The sequence below is a fragment of the Poromitra crassiceps genome (genome assembly GCF_964638095.1).
Source record: "Poromitra crassiceps genome assembly, chromosome: 22".
In the NCBI taxonomy this organism is placed as follows: Eukaryota; Metazoa; Chordata; class Actinopteri; order Beryciformes; family Melamphaidae; genus Poromitra; species Poromitra crassiceps.
The window spans coordinates 14,178,658-14,195,149 of NC_139647.1; the positions used below are offsets into that span (position 1 = coordinate 14,178,658).

General features: G+C 42.5%; 1 protein-coding gene across 1 annotated transcript in view; it reads left to right on the forward strand.

The window, feature by feature from the left end:
• Positions 1–16,492, forward strand: part of LOC310796301 (B-cadherin-like) — a 33,725-nt gene continuing 17,233 nt past the window's right edge. The window contains exons 1-6 of the mRNA XM_083658463.1: positions 1–190; positions 523–637; positions 14,625–14,713; positions 14,863–15,075; positions 15,465–15,605; positions 15,858–16,013. Of these exons, the coding sequence (XP_083514589.1) occupies positions 140–190; positions 523–637; positions 14,625–14,713; positions 14,863–15,075; positions 15,465–15,605; positions 15,858–16,013 (765 nt within the window). The 5' untranslated portion in view covers positions 1–139. The remainder of the gene's footprint in view (positions 191–522; positions 638–14,624; positions 14,714–14,862; positions 15,076–15,464; positions 15,606–15,857; positions 16,014–16,492) is intronic.

The window sequence follows — 16,492 nt, forward strand, 5'->3', positions numbered from 1 at the left end:
CTGGCTGGATTCGCCCTCCCTCAGTTAGTCTAACTACGGACAAGAGACAAGACAAAGAAACACACAAAGGAATATCTTTTAAATTGATTACATTGACTCTTTCCCTTGCGAGGAATATTTAACGAGGATTTACAAACAAATGGGGACCGCCTGGTTCGCGGTGTTGGGATTTCTAGTCGTCTTTTTCCAGGTGAGATTTCCTGCTGACTTTGTACCTCGCCAGACGTTGGTAAATTGTGCATAATATGGACATTGGGCAACAAGCAGCCCTTTATTTCAGTAACATATGGTTGAACGTTAACGTATGCCGTATTTAAGGGTCATATTGACGATTTATAAAATGTCCTTAACTATAGCGTTGTTCTGTGGGACAATTGCCAAACGAGGCGGCATTGAATTGCCAGATTTTCGAATGGAGTTTGGCGACTCTTGCCGAGTCTTGTCGAGTCTATTCGGACCTGTTTTAATTCGATATGGCTATAGTAGAGGCTTATTCGTTTTTTCTTCCCCCCCCATCTATAGGCCTTGACTTTAGCGTCTCCTGAGGAGCCAGCATGTGTGCCTGGTTTCGATGCGGATATGTTGATTTTCAAAGTGAACAGAAAGCAGATGCAGTGGGGGAGGATCCTGGGTAAAGGTAAGGAAGCTGTTCTAATCTGTAGCCTACACAGGTGTGGTTCACAATGTCGACATTAACACTTTGAATGTTATCCACTGGTCAGTGGTCATGGGATTCCTGGAATATCATGGACTGTTAAAAGGTAGCCTATATGAGGAAGGAAGGAAAGTCGGGGGGATTTGATAAACTCTCAGGGAGAGTTTCAGGGATGATAATTTAATTATTTATTACAAATGTGTCAGTTACAAGAATGCAACAAAATGTATTTTCCCAACTGGTTTCAGTAGAAAAAACTTAGAAGGAAGGGCATTTTCAGTTGGTATGGTGGGAACCCAGACATAATGACATTACTAATGATGTCACAATGCCTATGTCATCATCACTGCCTATGACATCATCAGTGATGTCATAAGATGATTTTGGTCAATAATGATGTCACTGATGATGCCATAGACATTGTGTGACATCATCAGTGGGACAAAAATCCTAGTTTTATACAAAATGCATTTAGTGATACAATTTGCGTGACAACATTGGAGAGTTCTCAAGGAGTGTAGCCTACTGGCATGGCTCATACCGTTTAAGGACATCTGCGTAATGATCCCCACCCCGCCCTTATCGGTCTCCTCAGTCTTCTCAGATGGCCTTCTACAGACTTCAGTTGTTTGTTTCGACATCTAGCCCAAACAACCTCAGGTCTCAGCTCGCTCTCACTCCACACAGATAAAGCTGCTTCCTACGTGAACTATGTGCCCAAGCTTGTTTTGCAGACCCCATGGCAGCCATTAAAAAGGCATTAGGCTTTAACAGGCTTAGCTTTTCAAATGGTGTGTCCAGTGGTATAATCCAGTAGTTCTCAACGTGGGGTCCGGGGACTGCCACAGGTCCAGGTGTTCCAGGTGGTCCCCAGCAAAATTGATCAATTGTTAAACCTCACCCTAATTTAATTTACAAGAAGGTAACACAGCTATGTGTTGAAGAATGATTCTTTTTTTGATCATAGTTTGACTATTGTCTCCACAATACAGATGGTCACAAATTTATAGTGGTTTTTCCATCGCCAGTACCTGCTCTACTCGCCACTGCTCCTGGCATTTGCAATCACACCGTGAAGGTAATTTGAGACTTGCAGTGAGAAGATTGTAGGTCAGGACTCTGCAAACTGCATGGTTCCCCTTTTTTATTCATTTATTTATTTATTTGATCTCAATCCAGTTCCTCCTCCTGTACTTCCCATCTCCATTGCCTCATACCTGTACATCCTAACATCTGATGTGTGTCATCATGGCCTAACACAGATGTCACTGACAGTCCAGGTCATGGATGGGCAACTTTGATGATAGAGAGGAGCCACACAAAAAAATGTCCTCGCTACCAGAGGGCCAGATTGTGACCGTGCACTTCCACCAGTAGCCTAATGTAACACCATCGCTCCCAATTTATAGCTGCTAATTTGATGAAAAGGACTGGTAATCCAAGTTTATTATACCAACATTTATATTTTTTACCACGTGCGAAGTACGGGTCAACAGACTAGTATCAGTAGTCGGTCATATGGAACGGAAAGGACGCTTTCCACTTTTGGGGACGCTGGATGACTTTCACTCTTGTTTCCCGAAGGGGTGGTGTGTTTTCAATACGCCTGACCCCGCCCGCTTGGGACGCTGCCTTCATTTCGACGAGCACACACTGACTCACAGACACACCGCCTCCACACTGACACACAGACACACACACACACACACACACACACACACACACACACACACACCTCCTCCCAATGCAAATACCCTCGGCCCATTATACACACACGCTATTTCGTTATTATTTTGCTTTGGCCCGTGCTGAAACGGGAAGTGGCGTAGGCCGGCTCACCCTACAGGTGAAACAGCCTCCTGTCGGGGGCGCCAGTTCAGCTAGGGGGCACTGTAGCCCCTCACAAAACAACAACAAATTGCTGGTGGCCGCCCCTCCTTTTCTGCACAATCAGTGCCTGAAATTGGCCGAATCCTGCACCTGTTTGCGCGAACCGATGTCTATTATATTAGCCGATGGTGCTGCATGCAATTGTCGGACAAGCCGCTTGTCACAGACAGGATCCAGGCGCAGTGTCACAGGATCCAGGCGCAGCGTCGGTGCAGCTGCAGCAGCTGAGTACACGTCACTTCACCTGCCTTCTTGTCCCCGTCAAAAGTGAACCAGGAAATTACATTTTTAAAAGGCTGTATAGGCTGCTTTAGTTTAGTTTCCCTCTTTTTTTTAGTTTTGTTTCTGTTTGACATCTGCTAGACTAGCGTTTGATGCTGATCGCGTTCAGTCGTCTGGAGCCTTGTGTCAACATTTCCTGATGACTGCTGATTCATATACGGTGAACTTTCATTGGCAAAACACCCGGACCATTTTTATTGTGAATAACCTACAGATACAGCTGTGACTATTGACAGAGACAGAGAGAGAGAGAGACAGAAAGAGATCGCACGTCTATTAATTTGGTTTCCTCTAAACACGATTAATTCAGTGTCAGTCATATGGAACGGAAAACACACGTTCCGCTTTCGCGGGGGCGTGCACTGTATTCACTTCCCAGTCAGCAGCTGACACCTGACATCACCGACATGTTCTTTGAGCCTATCGGAGATTTCTTTCTTCTTTTTATTAGATTTGACATTATCGTGCAGTTTTGAGGATAAAGCAGCATCTCCCTACAAGCAGTGGCGTCGTTAGGCCTGGCCTTTCGGGGCAACAGCCCCCGGTCTTTGATGAAAAGCCCCGGATCTCAAATATGACTTCTTTTTTTTTTTTTTTTCAAAAATTAAAATAGCTGGGCCCCCTCTATTCATCTCTCATTCATGCTATAAAGCCATAAAAAAATAATAATAATGGTAATAATTGGTGATCAGAAATTATGAAAATACAGTTGGGTCGAGAGGAAGTTACACACACACACACACACACACACACACACACACACACTGTAATATAGGCTACTTCAATATTGGGGGGATGTATCCTTTATCTCACCCTCTTGTATCTTTGCTTTCGTCATGACACTATACAACAAGTAACACAAATTACATGGAATAACAATTGCCACCATTTCACGTCACTCCATCCGTGGCTGTACCCCATCTAGACACAACCCAGGGATGCCTGCCCCCGCCGTTGCCACACGCCGCACGTGGTCCAGGGCCGAATTTGCCCTTGTTCATATTCAAATTTACTAATTCTTCCATTCAGATGACACCAGAAACTTTGCTCTAGCTCTAGCTAGAAATTGACCCAGGGGCCACACTGAGTGAGGTCGGGGGGCCCGCGGGCCGCCAGTTGCCCACCCCCTGGTCCAGGTGATGGGGTGGTGTTAGTCAGCTGTTTGGTGCTGTGCGATGGTTGCTTTAGATTCAACAAAGCCTGTCTGTTTAATGGCTGAAGTGCAGCTTTGTCTTCCTGCCACAGCTTTGAGTCGGGACCCTGAGGGCCTAACCAGAGCTCGGCCTGCCCTCTTGACTCAAATATGTCTGTTGTTCAAGTACAGAGTATTGGCCAATTTGCAATTATGCAAATAAATTGGCAAATATCGCCTTAACAGATGCACTGCTACTAAGGTAAAATGAGAAGCATTAAGCAGTGCTGAAAACGGGCTCAAATGTAACCCAGTGCTGATCCAGCCAGCACGAAATCTTAGGAATCTTAGGCAGTACGCTGTTCTGGTTCAGACACAAACTACTCTATGTAATGTGTACTACTCTATGTAATGTGTGTGTGTGTGTGTGTGTGTGTTATATATATATATATATATATATATATATATATATATATATATATATATATATATATATATATATATATATACACACACACACACACACACACACACACACACACACACACACACACAATTGGGATCTCTATTCTCTAATCACATAAAAAGTTCTAAGGAAAAGGAAAGCCCTGTAACGTTTTAGTTTTGTCCTCTGTGTGCACCCTGAAGGTTTGCAGACACAGCTAGGCCTCATGTCACCACTAGGCCTCATGACCCTAACCCACCACTAGGCCTCATGTCCAACAATGATGAGTCTATGTACAGGACAGAGTTTGACCATCTTGGTGTTTTGCCAACAAGTAGTGACTGCCAAAAGAACCCACGCGCGGCGCATACTGTATATTACCTCCCACAATTAAACGAGTCAGTTGTGGACTGAGCTGACACATTTATAGTATTCCCATGATGTCACAAGTATTTCCCTATACCAATATCAATATGGCGCTACAATACACACAGCTCACCAAGATGGCCGTGTGGTGATGTAACAGAATACTATCAATAAGCCTTCAAATAAAGATGGATTTGATAGATGGCTCATGATGAGTCACAAGATGATGTGTCCCCTGTATTTAGACTGAGTCACATGATCATGTGTCCATTGTATATCCTGCGCAGTCCCCAAAGTGGACTAAAGGTGGCGTCTTCGTTTTCACTGTGCCATGTGTGTCTGTTTGTGCTTTTGCTCCAGGGTGAGTTTATCATTGCCAATAAGCTAAAATCATCTAAGTTTATTGTGGCGAATAGTGATTGTGAATGAGCAAATTCACTGGCGAGATTAGATGCTGGGACATCGGAAGTTGTGTGCTTGTAACAGGGCCGGTTCCAGAACAAGATGACTAGGGGTGCATCCTAGATAGGAAGGGGTGCAGATGCCCACCCGAAAAATTTGACATGTTATTTTACTAAAAATAATGCATTTGACCATCATTTCAAGTATAATGATACCACCCAAGCAAGAATATTTCAAGTGTTTCAAGTGCTTTACTGAAATATTTGGACCATAATGATAATACAATTATCTCAACCTTAAAAGGTTACATATAGGTGCCAAAAAGCGATAAAATCACATCAAAGAACAAAGAAAAACAACAACTATAATTCAAGTTTAAACAGTAAGTGTGCAGCTGTAGCATTTATTTAAAAAAAAAAAAAAAAAAAAAAAAAAAAAACTTTTCAACTGAGCATGCAGACAATTAAAATAAGGGTGCAATGCATGCTTTTGCACCCCCGTAGAACCGGGCCTGGCCTTGTAAACGGATAAAACGGAATCAAATATTGTAACATTGCTAGGGACGATCCATTTTCAATGTTTTGAAAAGTTCTCTCCATGTTACAAAGTGATTTGCTGTATCTGCAGTTTGTTTCACTACAGTGGATGGATGGTGGGGGAGAGCATAATTTCTGGTAACGTGACAAAGGTTTGTTAGCGGCTGTTCTGGCCAATCGTTCTACCAATAATCTGGCCAGATGATGGCGATGCCCGGACGATTGGTAGGTGGAGATCTCTAATTGTCTGGCATCACGAGACTTGATAGTTCTAAGTCATAGATCACTTACTTAATGCCCCTCTTAAAGGAACACTCCGCCCATTTTCAACCAGCTTTGTATCATTAGAACATCAGTAGTATATCAGAAAACTGTAAACGGTTTTGAAGTCTGTCATTTAATTTGACAGTTATTGAGTGTTAAAGTGTGGACCAGTGACATCACTGGTCCACACTAACTCAAATTAATAACTCATTAACTCAAATCAACTCTCAATAACTGTCAAACTATTCATCATTCATCTAGTTTGACAGTTGAGAGGAGTGGAGTGTTCCTTTAACGGTTCAGAATTAGGTTAACCATTTAGTGGGTTGGTTTAGGAAGCATTATGCAAAGCAACTGAATAGCCTTAAACTATTCACCTTATGTAGCCCCGCCCACTTGACCCAGTTGTGTTATGACTTCCTGTTCAAAACACCTTGGTTTACCTGGTCACTAGTAATGTCACAAGAAGTGTAAACAAAACAGGAAGTAAGTGTGTGTGTGTGTGTGTGTGTGTGTGTGTGTGTGTGTGACTGGCTGCCCGCTATGTTGGAACAGAAGGTGAATAGCAAAACAAACGTGTGTGAATTTGACCCTGGGCTCCTCTGTGTTGAAGGCGGTTGCCTAGATCCCCAGGCGTGTAGGTACAGGAGCTGTAATCTGCCTCGGGACGTCAAACCAGTTATTCTGTCTAAATAATAACTGCCCTAGTTAAACCCTTTCACTTCATTGCAAATTCACCGGGCCTCTTTCACAAACTGAAATATTATTTTCAGCTTCAGCAATAACGTTAGTGAAGATTATCCCTTTTGCTATACATTAGGGAGCGCCCGCTGCCCAGCCCGACAAACGTGTGTGTGTGTGTGTGTGTGTGTGTGTGTGAGAATTTGCCTGCATTGGTTCCTCACTCTTGCAGATTAATGGCTCATTTATACTCCATTTTCATACATAAATAGACGCCTCCGTTCCAAACGGTGTAATCGTCACTGCCCACACACTTCCATGCGTCTTTCACGTTGGTATCATGTTAAGCAATACATCCACCAGTGGGCAGTAGAGAGTCAAGTGTGTGTGTGTGTGTGTGTGTGTGTGTGTGTGTGTGTGTGTGTGTGTGTGTGTGTGTGTGTGTGTGTGTGTGTGTGTGTGTGTGTGTGTGTGTGTGTGTGTGTGTGTGTGGTTTTGCTGCGTTTCATGCGTATCCGTAAGCTTTCAGATGACGGACAGAAAACGGACAGAAGGCTCTGTCCCTCTCCGTCTTTAACGTAGAGTATAATTGGGCCTTAACATGCACCTAATTAAATTCATTTGATTAAACTTGAGATATTGCCATTTTCCCTGCCAGCTGATATTGTTTAATCAGCGATTACTCATGCTATGTTTCCAGTACAAATTTGGCGCACAACAACTTGGAGTGTTGTGTGATTACCTCACTGCCCAGATTTGCCCGCTGCTCAATTTCAGACTCCAGCAGTTCTCTTGTGTTGATTTTGAATGCTCGTCTTATCTCCTCTATCGCAAATCTCTGTCCCTCTGTTTCTTCTGCCTGCATGCTTTCTCTCATTGCATTATCTTCAGGACGTCTCAGTCTTTCACTTTCCCCCTCCCATCCCCCTGTCATCTCAACTCCCTCCCAGTTCTTACAAGCAGCCATTTTGCTGCATCTATTTCCCTTCTAGTCACTGGGGCATGGTCCATGTTCACTAGCAGTCATTTATAGCCTAAATGTTGTGGGAAGTCAAGTCAGCGCTTTGCAATGCAATTTATTTTGAAAGAGTGAAAATACTGCTGCATGTTTGTGTTGCTGCTGGGCTATAATAGAATCGTCGTCGTCGTCGTCGTCATGATGTAGGTTCAGGCATTCCTTCCATACAATGTCAAAGGAAATGAGAGAGATGACATGTGACAAGGTGGTGAGCCAGATTGAGGTAGTGGTGGTGTGCCCATGAATGATGACATCATCGCAAGAACATATCGTGCCCTCCAAGCCACCAGGACTGTCAATTCCTATTTATCACTCAGGTCCTTCTAATTTGTGGGTCTTGAAAAGTATTAAAAGTTGATCAATCAATTTAGGGAAAATGAAGGCCCTTAAAAAGTCTTAATTACCATTTGACGAGGTAGCCTATTCAATTTGGTAACTGATTGTGTTAAATGGGCATATATCGTCTTAATATCGATCGCAGACCCCTGAATTGAATCAAAGTCGTATCGTGGCAGACTGAGGATTCCTGTGTATATGTACAGTATTGAACCGTTTTGTGACTATTGATGTGACCGCTATAAGTCAAATTCCTCTTATGTAATCTGATTATTACCTACTGTGGCAATAAAAGTGATTCTGATTCTGATGCCCCCTCTGCGGGGTATTTCAAGAAGAATCCTCCTCCTGGTAGTTCCATAGAAATGAACAAGGACGCTTCTTTGAGAGATTCAACAACCAGATGATTGTAACTCATGATGTTACCCTTCGCGAGTCATGTGGATTTGGGGACTTCCTCCACAGATCGCTTCTCATTTTCTTTCTGGTTTGTTCCTTACATTGGATTTGTGATGCGATGTAGCGCTGGGAAGGATGTCAACATCATATTTCACATTTCTACGCCCACCTATAGATGAACATTAAAAAAAAAAATCAATAACTATGCAAGGTTGTGTCAAGGAAGGTAGTAAAGATCTCTGGTTTAATGGTCATAGAACTGCACAGGATTATTATAAGGGAGACACGATCATTTTGTGAACTTGATCATCTGTATGCATAGACCTTGCTTTTCCCTTAATTATGACCTTTTTAGTATTTTCACGATCACAGCAGTATGTATTAGGGCTGTGCCGATTCACTTATCTCCCGATTCGATACTATCACGATACTTTGGTGCCGATTCGATATATATTGCGATTCACGATTATTGCGATTCTACGATTATTGCGATTCGATATTACGATTTATTGCGATTTTTGTTTATTTTTTTCTTTTATTTTTTCAGTTTGTTTGCTTTTTTACACTAGATTAGAACATGGGAAAAGTTGAATCATACACTAGAGACTGTATATTATATATCATGAGTAGGGCTGGGCGATATAGTTAAAAACAGGGGCGGACTGGGATCATAATTCAGGCCGGGCATTAGATACCAAGCAGGCCAGGCCGATATGGGCCAACGCGCGTGAAATTTGGGCCGTTTGAAGCCAGATTTGGGTCCAATTTTACAATGAGATGCACCCACTTTAACCCTGAAGTGTAATTATTACTTCAGACTAACTAATAAAGTAATAAAACCACTAGTAAACCAGTAGGCGGCGCCTGGCCTGCTGTTCAGTGAGTGGCCTGACTGCAAGCACCCAAAAAAAAAAAAAAAAATTTTTTTTTTTTTTTTTTTTTTTTTTTAATTTGCGATTATCGATTCTGGAATAAAAGATCGATCCAAAAAATCGTGACATTAAAAATCGCGATACTTAGGTGAATCGATTTTTTCCCCCACCCCTAGTATGTATGTATGTATGTATATATATATATATATATATATATTATATAGTATGTTAGTAACCTGACATTTGATCTCTTGCATTAACAAATTATTGATAGGCGACGTTCATTTTAAATCCATTATCCTGGCAAACAATGACCGAACACCATACAAACATGCATGGAGGTCCCCTTACTAATGACAGATATGTAACATGGAGGTCCCCATACTAATGACAGATATGTAACATGGAGGTCCCCTTACTAATGACAGATATGTAACATGGAGGTCCCCTTACTAATGACAGATATGTAACATGGAGGTCCCCTTACTAATGACAGATATGTAACGGCAGAATGAGAACATCATCTTAAAGGCTAAAGTGAGAAATTATTTCGAACATCTACACTGTCATCCAATTTTAGAGCATATAGAAACCTCTTATAAAATATGGATGTTTGAATACAGTATAATCAATAGTGTTGCATTTGTACACTGCATCACAATAATTGCAATATACTTCATCATAAAATTTGTATGAACTTCACCCTCCTCCCTTCCTTTCACATACACACAAGCTGTAAGAAAATCAGGGTAGGAAATGGTAGCGGTCCCTGGACGTGAGTCACGTGACACGGGCCCTGGACGTGACACGTCCAGGTGACACAGCACAGCACAGTCCAGTCCAGCACAGTCCAGTGACACAGCACAGACTAGAGACGAATGGGCTGGGCTGACATGACAGCACAGACTAGAGACGAATGGGCTGTGCTGACATGACAGCACAGACTAGAGACGAATGGGCTGACATGACAGCACAGACTAGAGACGAATGGGCTGACATGACAGCACAGACTAGAGACGAATGGGCTGACATGACAGCACAGACTAGAGACGAATGGGCTGACATGACAGCACAGACTAGAGACGAATGGGCTGGGCTGATTGGACCTGCTAAAGGTCATTGTGACAGGAATGAACGCACACTATCACAAGCATTTTTGTTTAGTCCAAGAATGCAACAACACATTCCCATTCTCCCACTGCGCAATACTTCCCAATTATTTGTCTTCTGATCTCATACTTGTGGAGTAAAAATATCTACTCTCACCTTGGAAGCAGTTTTAGATGGAGCAGCAGAGGTAGTTGGTCTTTTCAGCAATGTGCTAGTGCATTTTCACTGTACCTTCTTTTAAGCAAACTCTGAAGGAATGCACTCGGTCGGTTGGCCATTTGTTATACACAGTCTAAATTGAAATGTAAACCACAAATGAGATAAGGTTTTCCAGACGGACAAAAGCAGTCTTTATTTTCGTCCCAGACGACGTGCATGGCAGCCAGTACACACACACACACGCAATTGGAGGCACCGTGAAATGTGTCCTCTGTGTTTGACCCATTCCGGTTCAGGCCAGGTACGATGGGCAGCTGCAACCAGACGATGATCTTCTGCATGTTTTTAGTTCATATTGATGTTATATGGAGGAGCACGGGGAGACAGGCACGGCGCCGGGATGAGTTCTCTACCGGTGCTAAAGCGGGGCTAAACCAATCTGTGAGGGTGCTAAGAAAAAAATCAAGTTTCATGACTTCGACAGAGTTACTTACTATACAATAGGTTCTCGTTTTTTCCTCAATAAAAGCAGTATAGCACACAGCACACATCATTATCTCCATCTTTTTCTTTGTCCTCCTTGTCCTCGACGGCGACAGGATCTGGATTTACTTTTTGTTTCTCAACTCTTTTCAGAAAACGTAGCATCTTTCAGTTTCACTGTCTGCCGGTGACAGCTGACACAGGCAGACTAATGTTGCCTTCAAGTGCTCCTCGGATTTTCAGTTTTCAGGTAGAAACTTTGTCCTCCTTGGTGCTCTCAAGAGCTCCTTGGATTTTACCCTTTCAGATTCTAAACTTGTTCATGTTGTTTGGTGTGTTCATGAGCTTTTAAATTGTAATGTGAAACAGACACTACAAAGAACAATTGTTATATGTAACTTTATTATGTAGACGATTTGCAAGTTCATAGCTGTTTCCAAAATAATGCTTTACAGTCTGATTCATTTTCCAGATTATTCAAATTACACCTGAGGGGGCTTAACTGGGGCTACAGCAATTTGCGAGGGGGCTTTAGACCCCCCTTGCCCCGGTTCATCGCCGTCACTGCGGGGAGAACATGCAAACTCCACACAGAAAGGCCCTTTCGACGAGATACTGTAGCCCACCTGGGCACCAGGCACCGAAGGCATGGGGAGACATACCCCCAATGTCAACAGCGTCCCAGACGGGAATTGAACCCAGGACCCTACTGTGATACTGTGAGGCAAGAACGCTACCACCTACCTGTGCCACCGTGCCCCACAATGTGGTTCAACTAAAAACACAGTGTAACGTCCACCAGCGTCACTGGTCGCTTGGCGCTGCAGCTTGATTGGCTGTCTTGCCGTCTTTTCCATTTTGAATTGCCAGCTCAGTGGCCTTGTGGTTTGAGTGTCCGCCCCGAGACTGGGAGGTTGTGAGTTCGATCCCCGGCCGAGTCATACCAAAGACTATAAAAATGGGACCCATTGCCTCCCTGCTTGGCACTCAGCATCAAAGGGTTGGAATCGGGGGGTTAGATCACCATATGATTCCCGAGCGCGGCGCTGCTGCCGCTCACCGCTCCCCCAGGGGATGGGTCAAATGCGGAGAACAAATTTCGCACACTCAGGTGTGTGACAATCGTTGTGACTTTACCTTTACCTTTACCTTTGGTCGATTTTAAATGGCCCCCTCATCGCCGTCGTCTGCCGCCAGATATCCCAGCATGCTTTGAAAGGCGCCGAGAGATGTATCCAATACAAAATGAATGGGCGGCAGCGAGTACAAGCAAAAAAATGCTGTGGTCTGCACAGACCGCTATAGAGGAAATGGATAGGGACTCGTAGCCAAAATACCTTTAAACATTCACAAAATTTAATCCACCACCATCCATCAATCCACCACAGCACTTCAACAAATAACACACCTGGCAATTATTGTATTTTTTTAAGAGTTGTGAGTCATCTCGAGTCATTGTAAGTCACAAGGAAGCAATTTCCATATTTACCAATTAAGTCGTGTGTGTGTGTGCGTGCAACTTGACACTACAGAGATGGGTGCTACCCTTCTGGTCTTAATGTAATCTCCATTAGTCACTCACTTTTCTTGTTTGACTACATTCTTTAGTTGAATTGGTGTCACAGCACCATGCTGTGTTTCCTTTAGAATTGCTTGGTTGCGGGCAGATAAAGAGCTGGACGGAGTGTGTGTGATGTCATGATGTCACCCATCTAGTTTGTCGTTTTGGCAGCTGCCATCTTGGGCATGGCATGGTGGACAGGTGACCTGCCAGTCATGCTTTATTTTATTTTAAACGTCTGTGAGTTCTATAAAAATGTTACTCCCTGTACAATTATCATGAAAGGTGAAATTAACTATACAGACCAAAACAGTTTTTTTGAACTGGGCTGTAAACATGTTGATTTACGCTGTGAAGACGGGCATTTTAACATGGGGGTGAATGGGGATTGACTCGCTCTTTCAGCCAGCCTTAAGTGGTCATTCGAGGAACAGCAGATGTTAGTACTCCCGCACTGGAGTTAATGTGACCAAGAAAGCCTGCCCGCTCGGTTAACTCCCAAACCTTTTTCCGGTATCACTTCCCAGTACTTTTGTGGATTTAAAAAGTGACTTGTTTGGATACTTGAGACAATGCATTATAATTAATAAATGGCCACATGGAAATTATTAACCATATAATCAAACTAGGAATGTAGATTGTTGATCAGAAGAGGAACGCTGCATGGGCTTCACATATGTTCACTGGAGCTATGGACGCCTCTGTATAAAATTAAAAAGCCTTTATTATTGTTGGCAATGTCATGTTAAAATGACATTGCCTTGTTTACTTTATGACGAGGTGATGGAGGGAGGAGAGGCGCCATATTCTATGTTGGAACAAGCCAGGTTAAGGTGCTGCCTACATCTGTGCTGTGCATCATCAATCCAGGAATCAAAGTGTGTATGGTGTGTTGCGAGTGCTTAAGACCACTGAGAGCTTTGAGGTCACACTATGCATTAACTCAGCGTGTGGTCTAACGGGTCCAACTCGAATACAATGCAGCTAATATAACCAGATAATATGACACAACTTGAACTCATTTTTCCCCTCAACACCCCTAATTATTATAATTATAATTATAATATCATAATTGAGTTGCCCTAATTCCGTGCCTGAGCCCACAAAGATCTGTATTTTCTGCCGGTCGAACATCACCTGTTGCTTCATGCAGACTCATTTCAGACAAAACTCCGCTCTGCCATTAAGGTTGAGTTGTTCTCTTTCAGAGCCCGACCGATACTGGATTTTTGAGGCCGATACCGATATTGGGGAGTAAAACAATTCCGATATCGATATATCGGCCGATATTCTTATATTATACACATTATATTACACAATGTTTTTGCAATGATCCCTCTAATATCAAACACTTGACAAAGATATGACTTGAGATATGTAATGTAGGCAGGATATTTTACAGCTTATCAATACACTTTATTGTCCAAAATGACATCAATGCAATGGAACAGTCAACTGAACTGGGGATTTAATAATGATAAATAACTAGAAATACAAAAACACAAATGGAACAAATATAAAATATATCTTGAATTAATAAAAAAGATCAAATATACACAACATGTTGTCTATGACTTAAAAAAAGACAAAATAAAAAAATATCGGCATATCGGCCAACATATCGGCCGATACGATATATCGGATATCGGCCGATAATATCGGTGGACCGATATATCGGTCGGGCTCTAATCTCTTTACAGGAAAGCCATCTTCATCCTTTCATCCTGGTGCTATTTTGTGGCTGTTCTTCTGTTTTATTTGTTTCTGTTCCGTTTGTTCCTTTTTATCTGTGGGGAAGAGCCAAGTTCCTCTTATGCATGTAGGTAATTAACATGGAATTTGACAAGTGTTGCAAGTCTACTCTTGTAACGCGGTGTGAATGACATTATTGTTGAGGTACTGAGGAGCAGGCCTTTATCTCTGTGTGTTTTCTCTATGTACTGTACAGTATGTCTTCTCTATGTACTGTACAGTATGTATATGTATGTATGTACAATATGTCTAATGAAGTATTTCTGCCTCTTCCATTCCAGTGGGCTTCGATGACTGCTCAGGCCGCACAAGATTTGTTTTCAGCAGTGATGACAGCCGCTTTAAAGTCGAGCCAGACGGCACATTGAAGGTGAGGGTTAACAGAGTTTAACAGACAAACTGTAGTACAGTTTTCAGTGATGTTAGGGTTTGTATTTATATTAAGTGTGTGTGTGTGTGTGTGTGTGTGTGTGTGTGTGTGTGTGTGTGTGTGTGTTACAACTCTTGTGGCATGCCCAGGTAAAGAGAGTGGTGACTCTACATGAAGGACACCAGGATTTCGCCATTCACACCTGGGACTCCCAGGGACGCAAGATGACCATCCCCGTCAGGGTGCTGCACCATGGGCATCACCATGGACATCACCACAACAATGATCAGAAGCATCATCAGCATCACCAAGGAAACCATGAGAAGCATCACACTGAGGTGGATTCTGCCAATATCACAGAGGTATGATGGGATACATTGAGGGCATTTGCTACCTCCTTGGTAGTACAAATAAATAAAACACTGCCCCCTACTGTCTGTTTCTGAATTGGCAAGACTCCTATCAGCTCAGTTGTTTACCTACCATGCAGTAATCATTTTTCACCTAGTTTTCAAAGCCAAAGCAATGTGCAGTTATCACACACACACACACACACACACACACACACACACACACACACACACACACACACTTACACACACACACTTATTTTTTTATTTGTACACAGTGCCACCATTTTCCCTTTTGATGAGTTTAATAATATCAATTCGGTTCATTTTCACGAGTTATGCAAGTATCCTGGTAGTCCTGTGCAACCCTTTACTGACCACAAGTCTGCATGTTTCCCCAGACTGTGGCCAGTCCAGATGTGCCTGTTCTGACCTTCCCCAAGTCCACTGGAGGGTTGAAGAGGAGAAAGAGAGGCTGGGTTATCCCTCCTATTAACTGGCCCGAGAATAGCAACGGACCCTTCCCGCAATCAGTGGCGCAGGTAAGAACAAGCCAAAAGCCCAGTCAAACTGCAGCTTGAATACTTCAATCTCTAAAGTATGGTACAGCAAAGTCACAAACCTGTTTCCATGGCAGTCACTGACACTTTGTTTAAACACAGTTATCCTGCATTGATAAGTCTTAGACCTCTCTTCACTTTCCCCCCATTGTGGTCTTTGAATTTCTATTGTGGTGTTTGAATTTTTATTGTGGTCTAATGAAGTCTAACACCGGCTGTGTGTGTTTTGTCCAGATCCGTTCTGATAAAGATGATAAGGTGAAGATTGTGTACAGCATCACTGGACCAGGAGCAGATCAGCCTCCTGTTGGTCTCTTCAACGTCGACAGAGCTTCTGGTTTTCTCTATGTTACTCAGCCACTGGACAGGGAGAAGAAGGACAAGTACTTGGTATGTTAAATAATCGCTACATTTTTATACATGCACTGTGTGTGTGTGTGTGTGTGTGTGTGTGTGTGTGTTTGTGTGTGTTTTCCAGGAATGCCACCTGACTTTACCAACATTTTTAAACGTTTGCCTCGTATATTTGTATAAAAAGTGCTATCAATCTGTGGTGTAAGTTATGACAATAGAGGTTTTAGCAGAAGACAAATTCCCATACTTTTTTGTTATTTTCTGTTTTGAATTTGCATTATTCTAAAGGTTTATTCTCCTTTTTAGTTACCACTACATCAAACTTGTTAATGTGAATAGACCACAGTTTATTTAAATGTATATGTTTTCTTCACATTTCCATTATGCTTCTCATTGTTACATACTTTACTTTACTTTGTCATTTAGCAGACGCTTTTGTCCAAAGCGACTTACAATACAATACAGTAATATAAAATCAAAGAATACACATTATCAACAACAGTACAGAAAAATAT